The sequence below is a fragment of the Siphateles boraxobius genome, unplaced genomic scaffold, assembly GCF_051911475.1.
Source record: "Siphateles boraxobius isolate OS27281-9 unplaced genomic scaffold, OSU_SipBor_1 1, whole genome shotgun sequence".
In the NCBI taxonomy this organism is placed as follows: domain Eukaryota; kingdom Metazoa; phylum Chordata; class Actinopteri; order Cypriniformes; family Leuciscidae; genus Siphateles; species Siphateles boraxobius.
Genome location: NW_027508699.1, coordinates 17,871,077 through 17,896,161, shown reverse-complemented (window position 1 = coordinate 17,896,161; position 25,085 = coordinate 17,871,077). Strand labels below are relative to the sequence as shown.

The window sequence follows — 25,085 nt, the reverse complement described above, 5'->3', positions numbered from 1 at the left end:
CCGGAAGAGAATACAATGCTGAATTAAGTCGTCGTTTTTGTTATTTTTGGAACAAAATGTATTTTCGATGCTTCAAAAAATTCTAACTAACCCACTGAGGTCACATGGACTACTTTGATGATGTCTTTATTGCCTTTCTGGACAAGGACAGTATACCGCACATAGATTTTCAATGGACGGACAAAAAGCTCTCGGACTGAATCTAAAATATCTTAAACTGTGTTCCGAAGATGAACGGAGGTCTTACGGGATTGGAACGACATGAGGGTGAGTCATTAATGACATAATTTTCATTTTTGGGCGAACTAACCCTTTAATCCAAAATATCAAGTCGCTAGCATTTACGGTTTGGTCTGCACGATGCGTTTTAGCGGAGAATAATAATAATAAAAATCCTTACAAATATAATAGTTTTTCAGCACTTCGTGCTTGAACACCTAAAAATATTATTGAGAGACCCCTTTTAAGTTTTAATTTCCAAGGATGCAATTGCGAAAAAGTGAAAACTTACCATAACACCAGCATGGTCATTTGGAAACTCCCTGCTATTCCTCCCGTCCTACAGATGGCGGCCGCGCTCAATTCAGGCTTCTGTTCCCCCGGCTCGCCCCATCAGATGTGAGTGTGACAGCGGATCAGTGCAGTACGGATGAACGATGCTTTGATTCTCATTCATTTCAACAGTCTGAAGAGCAGCTAAACCGACGTCTCGCGCTTTCACATGAACGGAATAAAATGCAGCCGGACGATTCACAGTATTTGCAGCGGTAACCATTAACGTTACATTTAACCTAAACGTACATAACATATGTACGCAGTATGACAGCGTTATGTTAGTACGATTATGACCATGTATTAATGGGAGACACTGCATATAATCCGTGTATACTATATATTATTAATCTGGGTATTTACTCCCGTTGGTTTTATTTCCAAGCGAATTAGTTCATTATAATTTTATAGTCATAGTGTAAATCTGGGTCAAATTAATGCGCTCCACTTGCAGATGGGCGTGGTCTACTGTCACCATCCCGTTGTGATGCCAGTGTCTCCAATCTGCTCATCTAGACATTTATGTAGTATTTTGGGCGCGTTCCGAGTGAGCTGCAACTATGATGCACGCTCTTGTGCTCTTTAGGCTTGACAGCTCACTAGGCTTTGAGACACAGCCAATGTTTATTGCAACTCACTGTAACACCCTATCTTGATCTCTCCTGTTACTATTAGGAAATGTAGGATTGGTGATATAGATGTGCATCCCACAGAAAAGGCTCTAGTGGTGTATTATGAGGTGGAAGCATCCATTTTAGGAGAGTCGGGGAATGCCAGGCATGAGGAAAAGAAGGAATGCCAGAAAATGTAAGCAGAGATAAGCTGTACGTGTATGCACACACTCTGTACATTCTCTATTCTGTTTATTACATTTGTGTGTCTATGTTTGTTCTTTAGCATCCGGCTGAAGAGTCTGAATTCCAGCACTGATATTTCCTCCCTGGCCAGGAAGGTGGTGGAAGAGTGTAAAATCATTCATCCATCAAAACTGGCGGAGGTGGAGCATCTGCTGCTGTATTTAAAGAACCGAAAGAAGCCCAGCAGTAAATGTAAATCCCTCTTAAAAAAGCTATTTTCCCTTTTCATATCATATGACTTTTTAATGGTGATGGCGTTTGTTGTTTCATGTTGTCTGTTCTTAGCGGAGAAGAAGGAAAAGAAACCCAGAGAACTCCTGCCGTTTGAAGGAATGGAAGTACGCCTTGTTTCCCACCCAAACACATTTGAAGTTTTATGTAATTAGGTCTGACAAAGTGAATATATTAACACATGTGATTACTTAAAAATGGTAAATGCTGCTTATTTTGAATGCCGTTTATCTAATTCAACATAACTGATTCATTCTGTTCTGTGTGATTTTTACCTACTAATGGAACATACCTTTCCAATTTGTATATAAACTAAACCCTGATGTCTAGCAAAAGTAAAGTCCTTTACAGTCTTTGAATGGTGTAATTCTATCAACAATGAAGCTCAACAAACAAAATATCACACACAACCTCCTTGATAAAAATGTTAATATCAATGAAGGACTGCGTCTTTACATAACAGTCCTATTATTTAGTTTCTTGAATGTTTTAACTGCAACAAACTTAAATACTTTAGTCGATTGACAGCCATAGTTTTAACTGAAATTGACGTATTTCCAATTTTCCATAATCCTTTTTTTTTTTTTTTCAGGTTGAGGAGGTGGCCAATATTAATAAAATCGATGAATACATAGAGCTGTTGTATGAGAGCGTCCCAGAGAAGATCAGAGGGTCCTCTCTGATCCTCCATTTGGCCCGTAACCCTGATAACCTGGAGGAGCTCCTACATAATGGTACTAAATTAACCAGTTGTTTTTTCCTCAATTCACTGTCAACAGTATTATTATTGTATAACAAACTTCTGTCTCAAAACATATGAAAAGCAGCAATTTTAGCGGTTTTGACTTCTCTTGCAATATATTTATTATTTTTGTGGTGGAGTGTGTGTGGGATTAATCTGTATCAGCGATCATTATCCAGTTGTTTTTGAGTTTGTGATGTGTTTAATGTTTTTCAGAGATAGCACTTGGAGCTCTGGCCCGGGTATTGAGAGAGGACTGGAAACACAGTGTGGAGTTAGCAACTATTATCGTCTACGTCTTCTTTTGCTTCTCAAGGTACACACATCCTTTACAGCTTTTTTTGTCCTTTTGTCAACAGCCATACTCATTTTGTTGTGGTGCTTTAAAGAGAATAGACTAGAATAGACACTGGTCAAGGAGAATTTTAGCATGCGGATAATCATGCTGATGTTTACAGGGATAGTTCACCCAACAATTTAAATTCATTTACTCACCCTCAAGTTGTTCTCAACCTATATGAGTTCCTTTCTTCTGTGAAACACAAATGAAGATATTTTGAAGAATGTTTGTAAGCAAACAGTTGTGGGGCACCATTGACTTCCATTGTATTTCTTTTTACATACTATGGAAATCAATGGTGCCCCACAACGGTTTGGTTAACTTTTGTGTTCAGCAGAAGAAAGAATCGTGTAGGTTTGGAACAACTTGAGGGTTAGTAAATGATGGTAGGATATTCATTTTTTGAGTGAACTATCCCTTTAAAGTGTTGTCAGCATGGTGAACTCTCTGAGAGGTGAAACTAAAACCACTGCAAATAACAAATCTATTGCTTCACAATTTATATTTTTAAACAGTTACTTTAAATCACCTACTTTGAGCATTTTTCCTGTTATGATCAGATCGTGATCTTTAAGTGTCTGTTTGTGGGGACATTAGACCGATATTATTGTGTGGTATAATTCATAGATATTTGGCCTATTTATATGTTGAATAAATCTGTCAGTTACACTATTTAAGGGCTGCATATTTTTGGATTCAGTCTAATGTTGGCCTATGAATACTTTCAGATGGATATCTTTGTCCATTTTGTCCCATCTCACTGGTTTTTTTAATCTTGCTGTCTTTTAAGAAAAGTTAAAAAAAAAATCTTACTGTGTTTTGAGAGAGGTATTTTGGAGGATATATATGCTACCTTCACTTTTCATTTTATGAAGCAGATTGCATACCATATATCATTCTGATATAGGTCTTGTTTAAGGTTGAAAGCCTCAAGAAAACCATGATATGTTCTCAAAACATCTTTAGTGGCTGCAGATCAGGTTACTGCTTTCACTGAGATAGCTGTCAGCATTTATTTGAGCTATGAAAGACTGTGTTCTCATTTGAAGGTTTTCCTTGGCTCTCATTTTCAAATGGCTAATGTGGAAATTTCTTTCCACAAGCTAGAAGACTGACGTTTGAAGGATGTATTTGAAATGTATGATGAGTTGTTTGGCCCGATCTTTCAGTTCTGTTTATGTACTAATCAGGACTAGAGTAAGAAATTCATCTGGCACGTCCGTCTCGGTGTCTCTGCATACCAGCCATTGTCTAGTTCTCAGATTGTATCGCATGCATCAGTGTCTGGCTGAATGTGCCAGTAGAGGTCGAAGGAGGACAGACCCTCACGACTCGTGTTCTTCCTGCAGTTTCTCTCAGTTCCACGGGCTCATCACGCACTATAAGATCGGCGTGCTGTGCATGAACATCATTGAACATGAGCTGAAGAAATATGACCTGTGGCAGGATGAGTTAGAGAAGAAGAGCAAGGCTTATATCCTTTTTGTCAATCACTTTTTAATCAAAATGTCAAAAATGAATCACTAAATTAACATGTTAAATGAACTAGATTATTCCTTAATATATCCACGTGACGAGGACCCCGACAACCAGAGCTTGCGGAAGGAGCATGAGAAAACCCTTAAGAAATACCAAAGCCTCCTGGTCAAACAGGAGCAGCTGCTGCGAGGTACAGGAAGTGATTTTTTTTTAGTTTAGTAAGAATCATTCATTAAGGTTTGTTTATATGTTCCTCTTCCTCCCTATGGCTCTAGTTGCGTTCTACCTGCTGTTGAACCTGTCTGAGGACACCCGCACAGAGCTCAAGATGAGGAACAAGAACATTGTGCACCTGCTGGTCAAGTCTCTAGAGAGGGAGAACGAGGAGCTGCTGGTGCTGGTGGTCTCCTTCCTCAAAAAGCTCAGCATCTTCTTGGAGAACAAGAACGACATGGTAAAAACCCTCATATATTACCTTTTGTAATTCTGATCTCACAATGTACTTTGCCGGTGTATCCGTGGCGGTGCTGGTGTGTCTGCGCCGGTGTCCTTATCCGTGCCAGTGTCCGCTGGTGTTCTTGGTGTCGGTGTCCGTATCCGTGCCGGTGTCCGTATCCGTGCCGGTGCCTGTGTATAGCACCCGTGACGGTGTCCGTATCAATGCCGGTGCCTGTGTATGCCATCCGTGTGTCCGTATCCGTGTCTGTGTCCGTATCCGTGCTGGTGTCCATGCCGGTGTCCGTCTCTGTGCCGGTCTCCGTATCTGTGCCAGTGTCCGTATTTGTGCCGGTGTCATTAGGGACCAACAACTGTTTGGTAAGCCACATTCTTCAAAATAAGTTTTATTTTCAACGGAAAAAAATTGACTTATTTGGCCACTTTGGCCTAAATGTCTGCCATTCTTTCTTATTTTGTTACCTTGTAAGGCTTTGTTTTTAAAATAAGGACATTAGTTTGGCTGTAATCCTCAGTCACTTGCAAAATAGTAAAACCAACATGAAAAAGAATTGTGATAAAATCGTGACTTTCATGAAAAAAATCCTGATATGCTATTTTTGCCATATCGCCCACCCACCCCTAATTAAAAATGCTCTCAAAGGAATCAATAAGATTAATAGAAATTTTTATTTTATAACAAGCATCCGATTTCTGACATCAAGTATTCGATTTTCGATTCCCAACCCTAATTTATGTACAATACGTATACATATTTATATATATATATATATATATATACATATATATGTAATAAATGTATGTATGTATTTTATACACTTTAAATTTTACCCATGACATTCAGGAATAAATCTGTATTTCCTGGCTACAAATTAACTTGCTATTACTTCAGCACATTTTACTAATTCGTTCCCTCGTTTTAAGTAAATCATGCGGACGATATAATCATTTGTTCCCTTGTTCTACTAAATCGTGCACACAATATAATAATTCGTTCCCTGGTTTTAAGTAAATCATGCGGACGATATAATCATTTGTTCCCTTGTTCTACTAAATCGTGCACACAATATAATAATTCGTTCCCTGGTTTTACTAAATCTGGGCCACGTTGTAATAATTTGATCCCTTGATTTAGTTATGAATGAATTAGTACAACATGGCCATGATTTACTAAATCAATGAAACAAATTATTATATAGTGTGCATTTACAAGGTAATGAATTAGTAAATTGTGGCCATGATATAAGGTATATATTTTGTCCTGCTTGTCCTACTCTGCTCCCCTGTCAGTCCACCTGGATTCAATCTACTCTGGCTATGAATGTGCATTTTTTCAAGACAGAAGTTGTTTTTATTCCTGTATCCCTTAACTAAATCCTTGTTGTAGATAAAAGAAATGGACTGGTATTTGCTTTGAAAATCTCTCATCATGTACGAACATAAAAACACATGTTGGACAAAAAATTCTGGCTGTTGTAGGAACAACTGAGAAAAGAAGATGATCCTGTTTGTTTCACCAGACTAAGCGATTTTCAAAGGGAAAAGATTGTTTATAATTGCTGATAATTTCATGCAGTTGTTTCTTTCCACATCTAATTTAAAATGTATTACGTGTACTTCACTTGTGCGTTTGTAATAGGCAGAGATGGACACGGTGGAGAAGCTGGCTCGTCTGGTTCCATGTGAACATGAAGACATGATGAACGTCACTCTGCGACTCCTCCACAACCTCTCCTTTGACACGGGCCTGCGCACCAAGATGGTGCATGTGGGATTACTGCCCAAACTCACTACTCTGCTGGGTAACTCTCTTACCTTTCATACGAATGAGATTGGACCATCGTTCCACTGTAATTGAATTCCACAGGAATTTTTATTTTATTTTTGTTTTTTACATTTTCACACATTTAATGCCAAGGAATTTTGTATCAGATATAGTTCCACAGTAGTTTTACAAGAGATATTGCCTAAAACCCACACTGTAGAAATAATAACAATTATATACCCTACTGTTCAAAAATTTGTAGTCGTTAAGATTTTTTTCATGTTTTTGAAAGAAGCCTCTCACGAAAGCTGCATTTATTTAATCAAACCTACAGTAAAAACAGTAATGTTATAAAGTAGTATTACAATTAAAACAGCTGTTTTCTATTTTAATGTATTTTAAACTATAATTTATTCCTTTGATGGCTAAGCTGAATTTTAGCATCATTACTCCAGTCTTCAGTGTCTTGAGTTTCTATCAGCTAGAAAATTTGCGGTAGTACAGCAGGAGAAAGTGAAATTAAATGGCTTTCCCTGCTGAAAAATCCAGAAAAAACTGCATTAATTGCATGTTGGTCCTGGCTGGTTTATGCTGTACACACACATACAGTTATTATTATATTTACCCACAAACGGACAGATAGGTAGACAGACAGATTATTCGATCAATAATACAGAAAAAAGTAATATTGTGAAATATTATTACAATTTGAAAATAACTTTTCTATTTGAATATATTTTCACATGTAATTTATTCCTGTGATGGTAAAGCTGAACTTTAATCCAGTCTTCAGTGTCACGTGATCCTTCAGAAATCATTCTAATATGCTGATTTGCTGCTCAAGAAACGTTTCTCAATGTTGAAAACAGTAGTGGTGCTTAATATTTTTGTGGAAACCGCAATACATTTTGTGGTCAATAGTAAGTTCAGAAGAATACAATTTATTATGAATGAGGTTAATGGACAAATTATATTTGTAAGGTTTCAAATTAAAGTCATCTTTTGACATTATACACTCTTATCTTCAAACTAGAAAGAGACTAAACTTTTCAACCTTCATAATATATTTCCAAGTCTCTTGTGATGGTACATCGACTTACAATAGGTTGAATGACACGTCTGCCATAGCCTGACGGGGTCTGTAGCGTTTTTAATCGTACTTTTAAACTTCGGGTTTCGGGTAGTAACCGGCGAACAAAGAGAACTACAAAACTCGACTGCTTTACGGCATATACGTCACTTCCACCACCACCGCCACTTCCTTAAAAGCGCAGGGCTGTCAAGTGTCACGCATTGAGCGTGACAGTCACTCATTTCGGTCTTTTGTCACGCTCTCCCGCCACACATTATTTCTCACGCTGAAAAACTATTTGTAATATATTTAATATGCCGCAGCGCCCAAAACTCTGGCCGCGCCGCTCTCACTGTGGAACAGGCATGAATTCAAGCGCGTCTCCTCTGGTGTTGTTCGGCTGCTGTTGTTAGCCAATCAGAAAATAGCACTATTGTATCTGGGTATCATTTAACGCAACAACCAATGACACCCCGTAGTCTGGGGTGTTTTTTTGTCTGCCTGACTATGTTACGGAAGCTATCTTATCCTCCGTTTATCTTCATGAATCAGGTAATGATTATTTGTCTTGCCTCAAGCTATAATGCAAATCGATTTGTAAATTTTGCAGATTTATTTATGGTAGCTTGATATTATAATATTGACGATATATGGTTATTATCTACCACTCAAACATTGCATTGAAGTATCATATAGATTCAGTAAAACGGTAACCAATAGACTAGGCTACTATAATGACACTGGCTTGTAAACGTGATCATCGCGATCATTTGTCGTTAGAAAAAAAATAAAACCCATGAAATTATATTCATATGACATGCTGAAATATATGCCACTGTACCTGGGATGAAGACATTTCACACGCGACGCAAGCAGAACACCTGCATGTCCTACAGTGTTCAGGGCTATCATGGTTGTCAACAAATGCAGGATGACAGAGTTTACGACAGTAGTAGAGGACAATACTGTTTCCCAACTGTAGGGGGACCCCGAGAGCAAAAGTTACCTGGTGTTACTTTAAGGTTGCATTCTAGGATTCAAAATATTTGAGCTGTATGATGATCTACATCTGAATGATTTTCTATGCAAGCTAAAGAATATACAGTTACACTGAAAGCAAAAACCTGCTTTGGCAGCAGCTGGTTCAAGTGCAGATGATGGAGGTTTGACTTAAATTATGGCCATCAAGCTAAGCCAAACACATTTACCCAGTGATTTTGAGTTCAGCCACACATGTCAAAGGAGAATAATTCCTCTTTGTGTCTGTTTTCATTTTCAGTCGTTCACAAAAATCCAACAGCGCTTTCTGTACGTCTTTGTCAGGCGTCAACCACAATATTTTGGGTAATTCGAGGCCAATCACATGCTGCTCTTTTTTGTTAACCGGCTCGGGTGACACCTCCGCATCAAATGCTGCTTTTTCGTGATTACATCTAAGGACTTAATTGCTGCACATTTTTTCACTGTGCCAGCCATTAACGCTCCAACAGTTAGGGGCGAGTTTAAGAGGCTACCTGGCTGGTGTCGTAAAGCCCGTCCGCGTCCTCCTGCTCTCGCTGAGGTGAGGCGGCGACGTGGGTCATTCACTAACGAGAATCACATGTTCCAGCCACCGAGGGCCCGCCCAAGACGGCCCTCGCTTATTAATGCCACTAAAATATATGCCTCCTCCTGTGTCCCCAATTAAACAAACTAAGCAAACCTCTTCTCTCCTTTTCTTTACCTACTCCGCTTTCCCTCACTTTTTTTGCCCCAGCGGTCACATCTGCTTCTAATCGCAGATGTGATAATGTGTTCTAGGGTGTCTCGGATCCCGACTGCCATGGTTGGACTTATAATGACTGATTATGCCATTGATCTATCAGAGTGTTTCCTATCTCACAGGGGAGTATCAGCATTAGGGAGCAAGAGTAGGAGGGCGTAAAGTGTTATTAATGAGAGTGTTTGTAGGGAGAAGTGTGAGTGTTTGGGTTCCATGTGTATCTGTTCTCTCTCTCCCCCCCACGGAATGAGTTTGGATCGTGATCGCATACACCACATGCTCTTATCTCCAATCTCTATGATAAATAACGCACTCTCAGCACGAGCCAGTATAAATACATTATGTAACTGACCACGACTGATCAATTTAGATAGCGCTTTAAAAGTTAACACATGTTGTGAATCTCTCTGAAGGTTTTTTTTTCCTCTCATTTTTTTTCTGTAGGTGATGACACGCACAAGCATGTAGCGATGCGTATCCTGTACCACATCAGCATTGATGACAAATCTAAATCCATGTTCGCGTATACTGACTGCATCCCTCAGGTCTGAGTCTTCACTTTTATTCTTTTTTGATTGTTGAGATTTGGGCTTTTAATAATTAACAAATATTCTGTTGATTACTTCCTAAGTTAATTAGGGTAACATTTTATTTTACAATGTCTTTGTTACACATGTTACATGTTGTTACTATAGTAATAACAGTACATTATGCACAATTACATGCAACTAACCCTAAAACTAGTGGTCGACCGATATGGGTTTTTTGATGGCCGATGCCGATATCTTAGAGAGCAGGGTGGCCGATGGCCGATATAAAGCCGATATTTATATTTATATATCAAACATATATATATACACACACACATATAATATATATACATATACACACACTTTATATTTATATAAATCAATACTTAATAAATTAGATAAATTTAATAAATATTTAAAATAAACATGCTTAGGCGCTATACTTTAGATGGCAACTTTTTGAATCTGCAATCCTATTAGAGTATTTTTCACAAAAATATATGAATATGTGAATAAAAAGGAAGTAAACACTGTAACGGAACACAGTAACCTGGTAATTTCATGCGTACTGATAATCATATTTTTTTAACTTTGACTTTTGACAAGGTAACGCTAATTTTACATACAGCACACAGTGAAAACGACATGAATATGACACAGTGGGCCACTGGATATAGCACAGCATATTTTAAAATGAAGGATTTAAAGTGTTTCAATCGCGTCTCCTGTGAAGCTGATCTTCTGTACGCATTTACTCACTTCGCACGGACCGTCACACGCAGGAACACGTTTATGCAGGCTACAAATGCACACTTCACAAGATATCACAGCTGGATTCGATTAAATCTGCAAAGTTTGTGAAATTAAATGTTTATTAGATATTCAGATATTTGTTTAAATGATGTAGATGCGCATTTGCTGAATTTTTGACGGTAAATAAAGTATTTTAGCCTGATTGTTTGGCTTTTCGGTTACAAATAATATAAAAGCAGACGCATAATTTTTTCACATACCATTTACTTTCTTTGATTACCAGTTCTGTAGCCACCGATTCTGTCTAACAAACTATTAGATATGACTGACAGAGAGACGGAGAATGTGAGTGAGCGCTGTGTGATCTGATTCAGGCGCTGCCGTTCTCTTCTCAGGTGCTGGTGTTCTCAGCTCCGCCCGTCAAAATAAAAGTCTGCAGCGCCGTCAAAATAAAAGTCCCGCTTCCAACACATCGGCCAATCAGAAAAACTTATCGGCCGATGCCGATATTTTAAAAAAAGCCCAATATGGCGATATATCGGTTGACCGCTACCTAAAACACACGCTAGTCTTAACCACAAATAACCTTATTGTAAGAACATGTAGTTGATTAATATTACTCGGTACTTGATTAATATTGATCAGTACTTAATTATACATTTAGACATTTTAAATGTATAATTACAATAATTGTAACTTTTGTATAATTGTAACAAGGACACTTTTAAATAAAGTATAACCTTAATTAGATATTCTACAACTTGCCCAATATTAAGGTTTTGATACAAAGTAATAAAAACGTAGCAGAACAGTTTAAATGACCAAATAAATTATATTAAATAATAATATTAAGCAATTACATGCAATCAGACACATTTTTTCAGTAGTGTAAAAGTAATACATTTTAATGTATTATAATTGTTAATTCTTGTGTTAAATATTCAGTTGTTGACTTAAAACCTAATTTACCTGCTTATACGGTTTTGATCCATTTGATTGGCATCTGTTTGATTGAAATGATCTATGAAGTTTGTAGAGTTAGATACTAGTGTGATGGAGGCATTTAATTGTTAGGGGCAAAAACTAAATGCTCATGTTTTTTGCATTTCTAAAGTGCCATTACAGTGCAAAGACCCGAATAACGGATTACAAAATCCATTGTTTATCATTTTCATTATCAAGCGAATTATTAGCAATTAATTTGTGGATTCTAAAAGCTGTAATTGTATGTACAGTATGTCACATGTGGCAGGACAAAATCTGTTATGTGGTGAGTAATGATTCCTCTTTGTAGACATTTGTAAGTAATATAGACAGTATGCACCTAGTAGTCATCCTGGTATTCTATGCATACGGAAAAAGTTTATTCTGCACACTATGTGCATACTGTACTGCATAAAGTTAAATTGTACTCTACTATTCCAGATACTGTATGTTATTTCTGCTGTTGTGTGTCATGTGTGCACCTCACAGTGTTGTGAAGTGGGCTAATTGTAGTGCTGTCTTTCTCTCACATGGCGTTAATGAGATAACAGAGCTAATTTAATAGGAGGGGGCCTCTGTGGGGTCACCAGCAATTGCCTGGGTACAATTTCTCTGAAACAACTTCTGGCCGAGCGTTGTCATCTTTAAAATGCTTGTCTTCTCTAATTGGGTGAAAATGCGTACCAGATGCTTGTTAAAAAAAAAAGTTAAATTCCTCAACCTAATCGCTCCGCCAATCTGCCTGGAGACGGTTGTGGCATGATGTCAGTCAGAATAGCTGTGGGACTCCTTAGGGAGTAATGCAGTGTTTTTCTTTCTTTCTTTCTTTCTTTTTTTTTGTCGTTTCATTCTGCAGTTTTTCATTTAATTTTTTTTGCGCTCGTGTACTCATATTCATACAAATCAAAAGTAAAAACATGAACTGCTACATGATTTATGTGTAACGAGTGGTTCCCTTCATTATTACAGGAAGGTAATAAGAAGTTTTCTGTGCGCAAACATCCGAAGTGCGCACACAGAAAGCTTCCTCTCAGACAGCGCGTGGATAGCCTATTAGATCGAGTTCTCTTTCGTTCCTTCTTGCGCTTGAACAAACAAATTCACACAAAATTGTCAAAATGCCATGCCTGTATAGGCAAGTATCCTTGTGAAACATAGTTGGTTAGGTCTTAAGTGAACGTTAACAGCTGAAAAGAAAATGCATGTGTAACAATATATTGAATACGTGCAGCTCTTAAAGTGATAGCAGCCTAATAAACGTACTGCTGTCCTTGTCCCCAATGTTGATTTAACAACAAAAGACTGAGAAAGTCACTCACTGCTCTTGACTGGTTGAGCCCTGCTGGAGCAGCTCTAAATATTTGCTGTCCTATTAAATTAAAAATAACATCTGATAGAGCAATAATATGAACAGGGAAAGTAGCAGTAGCTCCTGCCCAATAAGACATTAAAAATGCAATGAAAATACAGGTATCGGTACTTGGTATCGGCAAGTACTAAAAATAAAGGTATCTGTATTGGACTTGTTCTGGAAAAAGTAGTATTGGTGCATCCCTAGTTTTTTTTTCTTCCTTTCTTTTTTGTTTGTTTGTTCTTTCTTCTTTCTATATTTATTTATTCTTTCAGTGATTCATTTTTTCGTTCAGATTTTTTCTTTCATTCATTCTTTTGTTTGATATTTTGTTGTTCTGTCTTTCAATTTTAAGTACATACTCTCATTCTTTGTTTCTAAATTTTTTTGTTTGTTAATTATTTCTTTTGTTTGTTTGTTCTTTCTTTCATTCGTTCTTTTGTTATTTTATTTCTTTTGTTGTTCCATGTTTTTTTTCTTCTGTTTTAGTTCTATCTTTTTGTTTGCTTGTTCATTCTTTCTTTTTTATTTCTTTCTTTCAGCGGCTCATTCTTTCATTTTATTCAGTTGTTTATTCTTCAGTTGTTTATTCTTTTGTTCTTTCATTCATTCTTTTGTGTATTTTTTTGTTCTTTCTTTCTCTCTTCCTCATTTTGAAGACTCCCATGACTCTTCATCAATAGCTAAAGTCAGTCTGTCGGTTTCTGCCTGTAGATCTGGTGTCCCTCAGGTCTGCTCTGGCAGTTAGCCTGGACCCTCTTCTGTAAGGGAGGATTTAGATCAAACGGCCTCACTGCTCTGGGTTCTGAACTGGTGAGGAGAGGCCCGGCATTCGACCCATTCCTCTGCCACAAAGGGGTCTAGCTATAATTACTCAAAGCTGTGAGGTGTGTGTGTGTGTGTGTGTGTGTGTGTGTGTGTGTGTGTGTGTGTGTGTGTGTGTGTGTGTGTGTGTGTGTGTGTGTGTGTGTGTGTGTGTGTGTGTGTGTGTGTGTGTGTGTGTGTGTGTGTGTGAGGAAATGCTTGCAGGGGTTATGGAGCTATGAAACCATGGAGAGCTCAGATACGGGGGTGGGAGGGGGGTGGATGACTCAGGGGTACGAGGCAGGGCCTCCCATTGCTGGTAAATAGGAGCAAGCAGGTGCCAGTGAGTCTAGACTGCGTGATTTGGAGGCCTGGGACCAAGTTATGTGATACTCAGTATGGGAGAGGCCTGATTGCTCACTGCTGCCTCTTCACAAGCCTGCTTTGGACTGTTTGTGCCTTCCTGTGTTACATCCAAATGGCCCATACCATGGCTGTGCCCATTGCTCGTCTTTCTTCATCTGTTCATCTCCTCATTCTTCTCTTCACCCATACATGCTCAATTCATTGGCCGCTGTACAGTTATCTCCTTGAGATAGGCCTGCTGCAGTGTCCCTCTCATTGGGCCACTATAAGCTGCAGCGTTGACCTGATTAAAGTAGACTGTGGGATTGGGATATTGCCTCAACTCTCTCTGGCTCATGAATAAAAACACAAATAACAATCCGTTCGCCAACACTGACAGTACTAATACTTCTCCCTGTCAGGAACCGTTTGTTTCATCATTTATTTCTTTTCTTTTGTTTTCCCTCTGGTTGTTGCACGATACTCCACATGCAATCCTGCTCAGATTTAAATTGTGCTTCAATAGGTATATTTTGATATCTCACTCCGAGGACTTTTGGAAATCTCATTTGTGCCTCATTTTGACGTACTATTCCGGGCATCACATTGAGCTTTTTTCAGTTACTTGTCTGTCAGACAGGTGTCAGTCCGGATGAATGTTTCTTTGTGATTATTCTAATAGTAGTAATTAGTTCTTATTCTTAAATAGTTCACAACAACAATAGCAGCAGCAACAACAACAATAATAATAATAACATGGATTGATTTATTGTTGTGGTCGTTGTTGTAGTTATAACATGGATTATTTAATTATTATTTATTTTTAAATTACAATTAAAATATAATTTTAAATAATGTACAACTATTACTATTAATAAAAAACATTATTATTATTATTGGTAGTTTATTATTAAAATATAAATAATGATGTTAATTGTCATCATCAGAATTATACTGAATATAATCTAAATAAAATCAACAAAATGTTTATGTTCTATTTCTTCACTACTTTAAATTTGGAATCACACTAATCTTGAATGATATCTTTTGTTGTGTGAGAGCAGCTCATGCAAATGCTGTTTGAACACGGTGAAGAGAGAATCGACACCGAGCTCATTTCCTTCTGCATCAACTTGGCTGCTAACAAGACTAATGCTCAGATTATCTGTGAGGGTAAGAGCCTGTATCTCATTTCCCCTGAAATGACATGCAACACTGAACTAGACTGTCATAAACATCTGTGTTTACATGTCATATAGCATACTGTCACACATCAGCGACTTTTGCTTTCTGTAATTAATAATACATGAAGTCTGATCAAACTTGTAATTAATCTCTGGCTGAAACTGATTATTTGAGTATTTGCTCTGCAGTTAATGGATTGAAGATGCTGATGAAAAGAGCACTCAAACTAAAGGACCCGCTGCTGATGAAAATGATTAGGAACATCTCACAGCACGACGGACCCTTGAAACAGCTCTTCATTGTAAATACAATATTTCTGTCATTCCATGAAGAGTCACAAGTTACACATTATAAACTTACTGAATACATCAAAGCATAATTTAGCATTAGCATGTTAGTAAAATGCGTTTTTAAAAATGACAAGAAGTTAGTCTGTGTTAAATGATTGTTAGAAACCCCTAGAGATATTTGATGCCATTTACTCTCCAGGACTATGTGGGTGATCTGGCAGCTCAGATCAAGCTGGAGGGCGATGACGAGTTTGTTATTGAGTGCTTGGGTACAATGGCAAACCTCACCATACCTGACCTGGACTGGGAGCTTCTGCTGAAAGAGTACAACCTGGTGCCTTTCCTCAAAGACCACCTCAAACCCGGTAAAGCTAACATGTACCTGTTTGTGTAGTGTACTACACTGTGTATGAGTAGTTGACACGTTACAGGCCCTTTTTTATTGAATTTTATCAAGGTGTTGTAGATCATGTAACAAGTTTTTCATAGTTCTGTGCAGATAAATCTCCTTGTGCCTTCGTCTGTTCATTAAAAGGTCTTGTGGTGTGAGTGTGACGAAGGATTTTTTAGAAGTATAAATAGTCTGTGCCGTCTCTAATATAATATGAGCTTTGTAAAACTGTATGTAGAATCTTTCAAAATGCTGTTTAAAATAGATATAGATGGAGTATTGCAAGATCTCTTTCCAAAAGGTTTTAATCCTATTTTGTTAAATTGCTATATGAAACAGTAAACAGTATGCAACCCTAACATTTTAATTTGCAGTATGGTGTATTGTGCTACATCACATTCTCTTTCATGTCTGGATACATTTTTGCAATCCAATTTTGTGTACAAATGGCCTAACTTTTGACAGTCCAATCATAAGTCTCAAAGGAGCTTCTGTATAGTCGGTCTGTATAGTATTACTATATGTGCATGGTAGTAAATCATCCATGTGCATTCCTTTGTAGGAGTAGTACGATATAGACATTTTATCATCATACTAAACCACATTTGATCATTGACCTCTGTGTTCCAGGTTCAGCTGAGGATGACCTGATCCTGGAGGTGGTGATCATGATCGGTACAGTGTCAATGGACGACTCCTGTGCCGTCATGCTGGCAAAGTCCGGCATCATTCCTGCTCTTATTGAGCTGCTAAATGGTAAGAGCACTGCCAACATTTACACACATTTATTAGCATTGAGCCAGTGCATGGGTGCTTAAAGAAACAAACGGATCTCCAAACCCTCTACAAAAAAAACATAAAAATAAATTCCGGGAAAAAAAGATCAGTGCTGTTTTGATTTCTGCTTTTGTTTGGCAGAATTGCGAAAGCTGCCCGCCTGTTTTGCGTATCTGTAGCCAATCAAGTACCAGATTTCAATTTGGCATGCTTCATCTTTCCTAATATGATCTGATGGAATGAGTTTTGAAGAGTTTATTTAGACTAAACTAATATTAAATTAGAATAAATAAACAGCCCATGGCTGCTAGGGACACTGAGGGCTGGTTCTCGCTTTTTATGCATTACGTGCTGGGAAGTGACAGTGTTTTCAGGGACAGGAAAGCACCAGGCTCATGGTATGCATCAGATTTGCTGGTTCTGCTCAGTGTGAGCCCTCTTTTCAATAAATCCAGATGGCGGGGGCTTTCCTTGCCATGAAAAGAATAAATGTTTAAGAGGGCAAGGAGGTGAAGGGCTAAGATAGGGACCGTCCTAACATATACAGCTCCTCTCAAAGAGAAAAAGAAAAGAAAGTTCTTGAATTGGCCACTTTTTTGTTATCCCACTCCAGACACAATGGTCTCAATTACATGACATTCAACATCTGAAATGTTTTTGCACTACGTGCCATAAAATATTTTGTATCTTTGATCACAACAATGCCATAACAAATCTGACATTTGTTTCCCTCGTGATAAGCATTATGTGGCAACGCTGCATTGACAGATGCTTGGGTATTGTTTTATTTACACATAATTTCAGCACTTGTGTTCGTATACTCGTTCATTGGCTCTTTCTCATCTGAAGAGGCGTTGACATGTTCTCTGTGATGTTATTTGTAGCTTGTGCAAAGCTTGTACAGCTCCTTGCTGTAGCAGTATTCAGTATCTGCACCCATGGAGCAGCTAAAGCCTCTTTGCTATCATTCTTCTAGAGGAATTTCGATCCCAGGGGATGCGTTCATTCTAGCCAGATCAAAATTGAAATAAAGGCTTTTATTAAAGCTAGGAGGGGGCCGTTACATCCACACAGTTCTCCATAGGAGCTTTCTGTATCATTTCAGAGGAAAAGTTGATACTCTCGCCAAATGGCGGCTTCTCACGAGAGCCTTCATACATAAACATGATCCACTGGAGGAGGTTTTGAACATCAGCTCGCATGAACAGGCACCATTGGTTAGGAAATGCCTGCGCAGCTGCTCTGGAGTGTGCGTGTTTGTTACTTTTCCCGTATTGCATTTCAGTTTAATGCTGATGTGCAGATATTCTCGTGATAAGGAAAGGATTGTGCCGCCTTCAAATGAAGCAAAATGCTTTATTTCATGTAGTCAAAGTAATGTTCTTCATTTGCTTGTTGCTGTTTCCAGCCCAACAGGAAGACGATGAATTTGTGTGTCAGATCATCTACGTCTTCTACCAGATGGTCTTCCACCAGGCCACCAGAGATGTCATCATTAAGGACACTCGTATCCTTGTTACAATAAATTGATTTTCAGTGTATGTTTTTCTCAGCAGATGTTTCGTAAATGGTCTTTTTATACAGCTGTTTGGCCTGTGTTCACCGATGCATTGATACTGTTGGGTTCTTCAGTCTTTAATACTGCAGCTTCATGTAAGAATGCATGCTTATTTTCACGTCTAGACATAAGGAGGATGTAAAAAAAAAAAAAAAGATCTATTTCTACTTGATCTAACCCGTAAAAATGTAGAATTTTCCCCCAAAAATGTATCTAAATTATTGTAATTATAAGATTATAAAATATAAGACATTTTACACCCTTGTACTTTTAACTAATTAGTTTACATAGTTTCTATGGCAAGATTGGTCAAAATGTGTGGGTTTATTATTATTAACAACAAGATTTTACACTATATTAATAATACTAAATATGATCGATTCATGATTATTAATAATACTGAAATCCTATCAATACCTTTACATTAAAGGGGTGGTAAAACACGATTTCACTTTTCTAACTTTAGCTAGTGTGTAATGTTGCTGTTTGAGCATAAACAACATCTGCAAAGTTACAGCGCTTAAAGTACAAAGCAAAGGGAACATATTTGCTTTTAAAGAAATCAATTTCTAAGGACTACAGCAAACGGCCGGTAGGGACTACACGACATTCCTCCAGGGTTGCTGGCATCACTAACCCCGATATTTACATAAACCCCTCCTCAGAGAATACTAAATAAGGGGGCAAGGCCATTTTTGCTTTGGAGAAAAGTTGTTGTGGTATAACGTTAGTAAGCTGTTGTTGCCGCAATGCTGTCGGAAGGCTGTTATTTTCATCCGGATTGCAGGTCCACTTTGTTCAGCCTTCCTAGGGACGAGGGAGTTAGGGATCAATGGTTAAAATTATTTTTAACTCGGTCCCTCATAATTATTACCCAAATCTCGCTCTCTGTGCTGCACATTTTATGGAGGAAAGCTTCCACAATCTTCACGAGTTCAATGCAGGATTCGCACAACGGCTTGTCCTGAAAGATGGAGCAACTTCAACTTTAAAAACAGAAGCTGTTGTTTACGGGTCACAACTTGTAAGTATGATTTATTTTTCGTCGATATGTTTTCCTGCAATAGTTCGTATTGTTAATTGTACGTTGCATCAAGGAAGTAAACAAATGACAACGCTGTTTGGCTCTGCGAACCAGTTTGTTAAATGCTAATTCATACTTAAAGTTATCCGACAAACACCTAACGTTACAAACTTTTTTTTATATCTCAACAGCGAACTTGGAATTAGAGTAAATTATACTTTTATTGGAGCTTTTATGTATTGTTTATCGCTTGTTTATCTACAGGAATGCTAAACATGGTTCTGTGTTTGATTTGGCTACTGTAGTAAAGCCAATGTTTAGTGTTCATTTTGGGTTAATAGTTCTGGCGACAGATATTTGGCTACAATCGTTCTAAAAATACAAAAGTAACGGTGCCATACAGTAAGTAACGATCACTATAGATCCGCAGTCTTTACTCAAAAAATCCCTTTGAGGACTCTAGTATAATTTGTTAGAACGATTATATGAAACTATTGTTTATGAAGCTTATTTTTTGTAATACTATAATAATTAGTACAATTAAATAACAGCATATCTAAAAAGTAATGAGACAACAACAAAAAACAAATCTTTCTGAAACGTCGTTTAACAGCCGTTCTTGAACAGGTTCTGCTCGACTATCTTCACTAACATTCTCCGGGTCCGATTGGTTTTATTGTCGCCATTGTTTATAATACACCAAAGCACAAACTACCAGTAAAGGTAAGCGGCGTGACGTTTCCGAAAAACGTGCACTAGGCGGTTAGCGAATCACAACACACTGGGCCAGTTAACCAATCTGAGCCCATTGCGTATTTTTGATGGACTGGCTACATAGAACCCAGAAACCATCACACTGTTTTTACAAGGAGGGGCTGAGCAGAGTAGAATAAAGGTAAAATATATGAAAAATAATGCAATTTTTTAAAAACGAAGCATGAACACGTTACAGTGCACCCCACGAACACAATCAAGCCTTTGAAAAAATTTGTTTTACCACCCCTTTAATACACTTCAACCGTCTTACTCAATGTTTAAGAATGAAGAAGGTGCACTAGGTATCACTGGCTATAACAAAATGTAATATTGATTGAACACAAATTTGGTTAGAGTTTTTACAAGCTGTTAATGTTTTTTACTGATTGCAGATTTGTAATTATGGTAATTGAGATTGAAGACAGCAATTATTTTGCTTTAATTGTCAGTGAATTGTGAACTCCTTAACCGTATCTCCAAGAGGCCCCAGCTTACCTCATCGACCTTATGCATGACAAAAATGTGGAGATCCGACAGGTGTGTGACAACACTCTGGACATTATTGCCGTAAGTATTCTAAAACAACCCCACTACACATGGGGTTGCACTCAAATCCGAATCAGAGATCTCTGTGTGTTTTTGCTCAATGCTGACCATGTGTGTTTACAGTGCCGATAAAATCTCTGCAGTTAATGCTCACTCACTGACATTAGATAGCAGTAATTGGTGTTGAACTCTGAGAGCCAGGTTTGTTTGGGGAAGTGTTTCATTCCCTTTATTAGCCCGCTCGTTAAGCCTCGGCCACATGAAAGCGTGCGTGTGGGATCTGGTTTGTATCCGTGGTGACAGAGAAAGTGCAGATGTATAGCTCTGGTTCAGCAGACTGACATGTTTGAGCTGAGGCTGACGTTGGTATCAAGTATGCAGATTTACACTTTCATCGGCCATTCTATTTTACAGATTAATTCAATATGAAGACTTTCTTTAGCTCATTAAGGTGTTTTTTCAAATTCCCACTTTATAATTATCATTTGTTTACTTCATGGTAGCATAGTTGATATTTTAAGATCATCTCCTATTGACAAACATACAGAGAAAGATGAAGTGAAAAACTTTCTAAGTCTTTTTTTATTGCACATTGTCAACTAACATCTACTCCATTTTGATTTATGGAGTTGTGATCCGATTTCAAAATGATTCTCAAAGCATCTACATCCTTTTGACCTCCAACTTGTCCCAAAAAACATCTGATTTCCGTATTTTCTGACTAGAGAACTATGACTCGCGTGAATCATGAAATGGCCATAATTAATTATTGAACTATCTGCAAAAAGTTGTGTTGCAAATACAAATACTGCAGCTCATGATTCTGTGTTTTCAATGTCTCAGAGCTGCTTGTTTTGCTGTAAATGCTGCTCATCACAAACTTATGGGGTAGGTTCGTGGTACAGGTTTTCCTTCATTTTTAGTTATCCTGAAGACCATGATTAGCTGGGTCAGTTGTTTATTTGGGGCTGGAAGTTTTGCCTTCCACAAGAAGGATTCGACTTTGTTTTTGCTTTTTTGAGAAAGTATCAAGATGCATCAATGAATATTTTTTTCTGGAAATCAATCTGGAACAGACATAAATGAATACTTGACCCAACTAATAATTAATTCACCCTCATGTCGTTTCAAAACGTTCTTTCTTCTGTGAAACACAATACGATATTTTGAAGAATGTTAGTAGCCAAACATTTTTGGTCATAGACAAAGAAAAAAAAATATTTCTTAAAATATCTTCTTTTATGTTCCACAGAAGAATGTAAGTCGGACAGGTTTACAGGAGAGTGGGTAAATGATGGCAAACTGTTCATTTTTGGGTGAACTAACTCTAAAATATTGGATGCAGGTTTCTGTGAGTGTGTATTCTCACTGGCCCTCTGGGCTTTGCATCAGGCCCCGGGCTCCCGCGCAGTTCTGCGCTGCTGTCCACATGATGAATGGACACAGCAAAGAAAAGAGAAACGGGGTTTATTTACTCAGGTTCTGCCACAGGGGGCCTCGGCTGATTAATCCATATTTTCATTCAGCGGAGCAGGCGACGGCATTGCTCCTCTGTGGGCCTTTAGACCCCGGGACAGAGAGCTGGCCTTGAGCTCTGAGCCCCAGCAGCCCTCCTCCTGCATCCTCCACCCCTCTGTTGCCTCACCTTACAGAGCATGAGCAACCTCAGCATGAGTTCGTATTGGGACATCTAATACTTTGTCACAGCAGAGATGGTTTAACTTTTTAATCTTTCTTTATGGGGTGAGTTCAGTGCAAACGATGCTAAACGTGTTTCCCACTGCCCTGTGCCGAGAGTAACAAATTCATTCATTGTCTTCAGTTTAGTATAATTATAAAAACAAAAAAAGCATTTGCAAATAGATCTCATAATGGGATAGTTTACCCAAAAACTCACCGTTACTCCAAAACTGTATAACTTTCATTTTTCAAGTTTAAAAGTTCAATGCACTTGATTGTCCCCAAAGAGGAATTTGTCTTGGAACCATGTTCCACAAATAATAAACAGTAATATAGTACCAAACCATCACACAATGTAAAATACAAAAACCATCATAAAATCATACATAAGAACAATCGTTTAATTCGGTGAACTATCCCTTGAACTCAAGAAGTGTATTTATATTGTTTAAACCTGTAGTGAAAACAGATGCTGATTGGGGTAGATGTGGCAAAATGATGTTCTCTTCAAAGAATAGAGGATATTATCATAGCAACAACATTCATGAGAATGCCTTCATGAACTTATGTTGGGTTCTGTCACCTGGGGTTAAGGTTAACATAAAACTATTTGCTACCCATTTTACTTCCATAATGTGGTGTGAAGCAAGATATTCACCTAAAAAAAGGTGGGAGTTTTTATCCATCAGGACTTGATTGGAAAATGGTCTTGTGTTTGGAAGACAGGGGTCGAAAATATGGCTTGTTTACCAAAAAACCAAGTCATAGAAGTTTTGATGTCATTTTTGCAAATATTTATTATTCTAAGACCAGAAATGTGCAAAAGGTTTCTGTTTCAAATAAATTCTGTTCTATTCATCAAAAAATTAAGCAGCGCAACAACAACAACAATAAGAAGAAGAAATGTAATGTGAGCAGTGAGCACCAAATCAGAATTTCAGAATGATTTGTGAAGGATCATGTCACACTGAAGACGCTGAAAATTCAGCTTTGCATTACAGGAATAAATTACATTTAAATAATATAAAAAATATACAGTTATTTTATATGGTTATAATACTAAATATTTAAAAATTGTAAAAATTATTTACTGTATTTTTGATCAAATACATGCAGCCCTGGTGAGCATAATATACTTCTTTCAAAAACATTCGTTACAAAATCTTACTGACACCCAAACTTTTGAATGTAGTGTATATGTGATTTGATTAAATTGTATTTGTTATATACCTAAATAACTGATTGTATAGTCACACTTCTCTCAGAAAAGCACTAGTTCAGCACAGTTACATTGGAAGAGGTGTGTTAAGATGGAGGTAGACAGACTGACACACTTGACATGCGTTGGCAAAATAATCCAATTGCACAAAATCAACTGATTCCACATCTCACCAAAAGTGCAGGCTTTGCAGAAAGCTTATGGCTGTGTGCGACGTGTGTGTTGTGTGTGGCACTTCACCCAGTCTGTGGGCTCTGCACCTTTAATCACTGACCTCACCTGGATTAAACCAGAGTCTGTTTCTCTGTGGCTCCATCAGCGGCCACAGCCTATAGGGAAAACCCTGCTCAGACAGAAGCCCTCATTGTGGGAAGAAATATATCTGCTGCGGAGGGTCCGGGTGCTGTTAGAAGTCTGTGTAACGGTAAATGTTAGATTGCCAGGCATGACAGTGTATGGGACCCTCTCGCTCTGATATTCACTGGAAATCTCTTGTGGGGAGTTCAAGTAGAACTGGCACTGAAATGCAGAATGCCAATGAATTTGCACAGCTGTGTGGTATGATTTAGGTTAGAAGGGAGTAACACATCTCAGGCAAATAAATCTACGTGTTTGTGTGTGTTCTGCAAAGGAGTATGATGAAGAGTGGGGGAAGAAGATCCAAAGTGAGAAGTTTCGCTGGCATAACTCGCAGTGGCTGGAGATGGTGGAAAGCAGACAGATGGAGGATGGCGAGCCATACCTGTATGGAGAGGACCCGGACGCCCTAGAGCAGCCTGATCTCTTCTACAGCACTGGTTAGAAACCACACATACACACCAAAACAGCCCTCAGAGGAACATGGCTGAGACCACAAAAGACACTCAATGTTTTCATGTCTGCAGACGAGACTTGATTGACATCCTGTGCCACAAACTGACAGACATGGAAAGTTAAAACCCTTACATTTAGATCAGATTTTCCACGATTATTGTGATGCTGTATTTTGGCTCGATTGTTCGTCGAGTTGGTGTCATCAAAGGCTTGTCGTAGTGAGAGGTTGTCAGGAAGATAAATGAGGAGAGCTGCTGGGTGGAAGTGGCTCTACTGGGTCGCTGTCTCATACGTTTGTTTGCTCTATATACTCTGTGTGTGTGTGTGTGTGTGTACAGACGGTATGATGCCCCCTGAGCCCGGCCTCAGTCCAGACTTCTACAGCCAGTTCCACTGTCAGAATGGAGACTTCAACGCCTGGTGAGTGAGCAGCTGTTACCCTCATCAGCTTCTCTTACATTAGATACATATGTGAAATAATTTGTTTAATGTATTTTCTTAAATCATAGTCAAGTCACCAAGTGTTATTTCTATAGCACTTTATACAATACACATTGTTTCAATGCAGCTTTACAGTGATAAACAGGATAATAACAGAATCATGGATGCAAACAGATCAAATCTGTTGTAAAGCATCTCTCCATTGACATTGTCACTAGCTGAAGTCTTTTCAGTGTTGATTCAGTTCAGTTCAATAACTTTGTAAAGTTCATCAATTACAGAATTAGTTTAATTTAGCTTTAAGAATCTACAGAAGACATTTATTGTCACTATTCACTTTGTGTCAGTTCAGTGTTGATTCAGTTCAGTAACTCTGTTCAAG

The 25,085-nt window shown here is 38.1% G+C and overlaps 1 protein-coding gene across 3 annotated transcripts in view; it reads left to right on the top strand.

Annotated features, from left to right (window-relative positions):
- The first annotated feature begins 564 nt into the window (after positions 1-564).
- The window catches only part of kifap3b (kinesin-associated protein 3b), a 31,613-nt gene continuing 7,092 nt past the window's right edge, over positions 565-25,085 (top strand). The window contains exons 1-19 of one of the 3 annotated variants that reach the window (XM_077225821.1): positions 565-618; positions 1,228-1,359; positions 1,450-1,601; positions 1,695-1,747; positions 2,233-2,374; positions 2,599-2,698; positions 4,072-4,196; positions 4,293-4,391; positions 4,477-4,655; positions 6,297-6,459; positions 9,701-9,801; positions 15,088-15,196; positions 15,397-15,509; positions 15,698-15,863; positions 16,520-16,645; positions 18,075-18,173; positions 20,486-20,571; positions 24,081-24,246; positions 24,601-24,682. In XM_077225821.1, coding sequence (XP_077081936.1) covers positions 566-618; positions 1,228-1,359; positions 1,450-1,601; positions 1,695-1,747; positions 2,233-2,374; positions 2,599-2,698; positions 4,072-4,196; positions 4,293-4,391; positions 4,477-4,655; positions 6,297-6,459; positions 9,701-9,801; positions 15,088-15,196; positions 15,397-15,509; positions 15,698-15,863; positions 16,520-16,645; positions 18,075-18,173; positions 20,486-20,571; positions 24,081-24,246; positions 24,601-24,682 — 2,246 coding nt within the window. In that variant the 5' untranslated portion in view covers position 565. Of the gene's footprint in view, positions 768-1,227; positions 1,360-1,449; positions 1,602-1,694; positions 1,748-2,232; positions 2,375-2,598; positions 2,699-4,071; positions 4,202-4,292; positions 4,392-4,476; positions 4,656-6,296; positions 6,460-9,700; positions 9,802-15,087; positions 15,197-15,396; positions 15,510-15,697; positions 15,864-16,519; positions 16,646-18,074; positions 18,174-20,485; positions 20,572-24,080; positions 24,247-24,600; positions 24,683-25,085 lie in introns of all 3 variants that reach the window. The other 2 variants (XM_077225829.1, XM_077225838.1) reach the window with 2 other exon arrangements.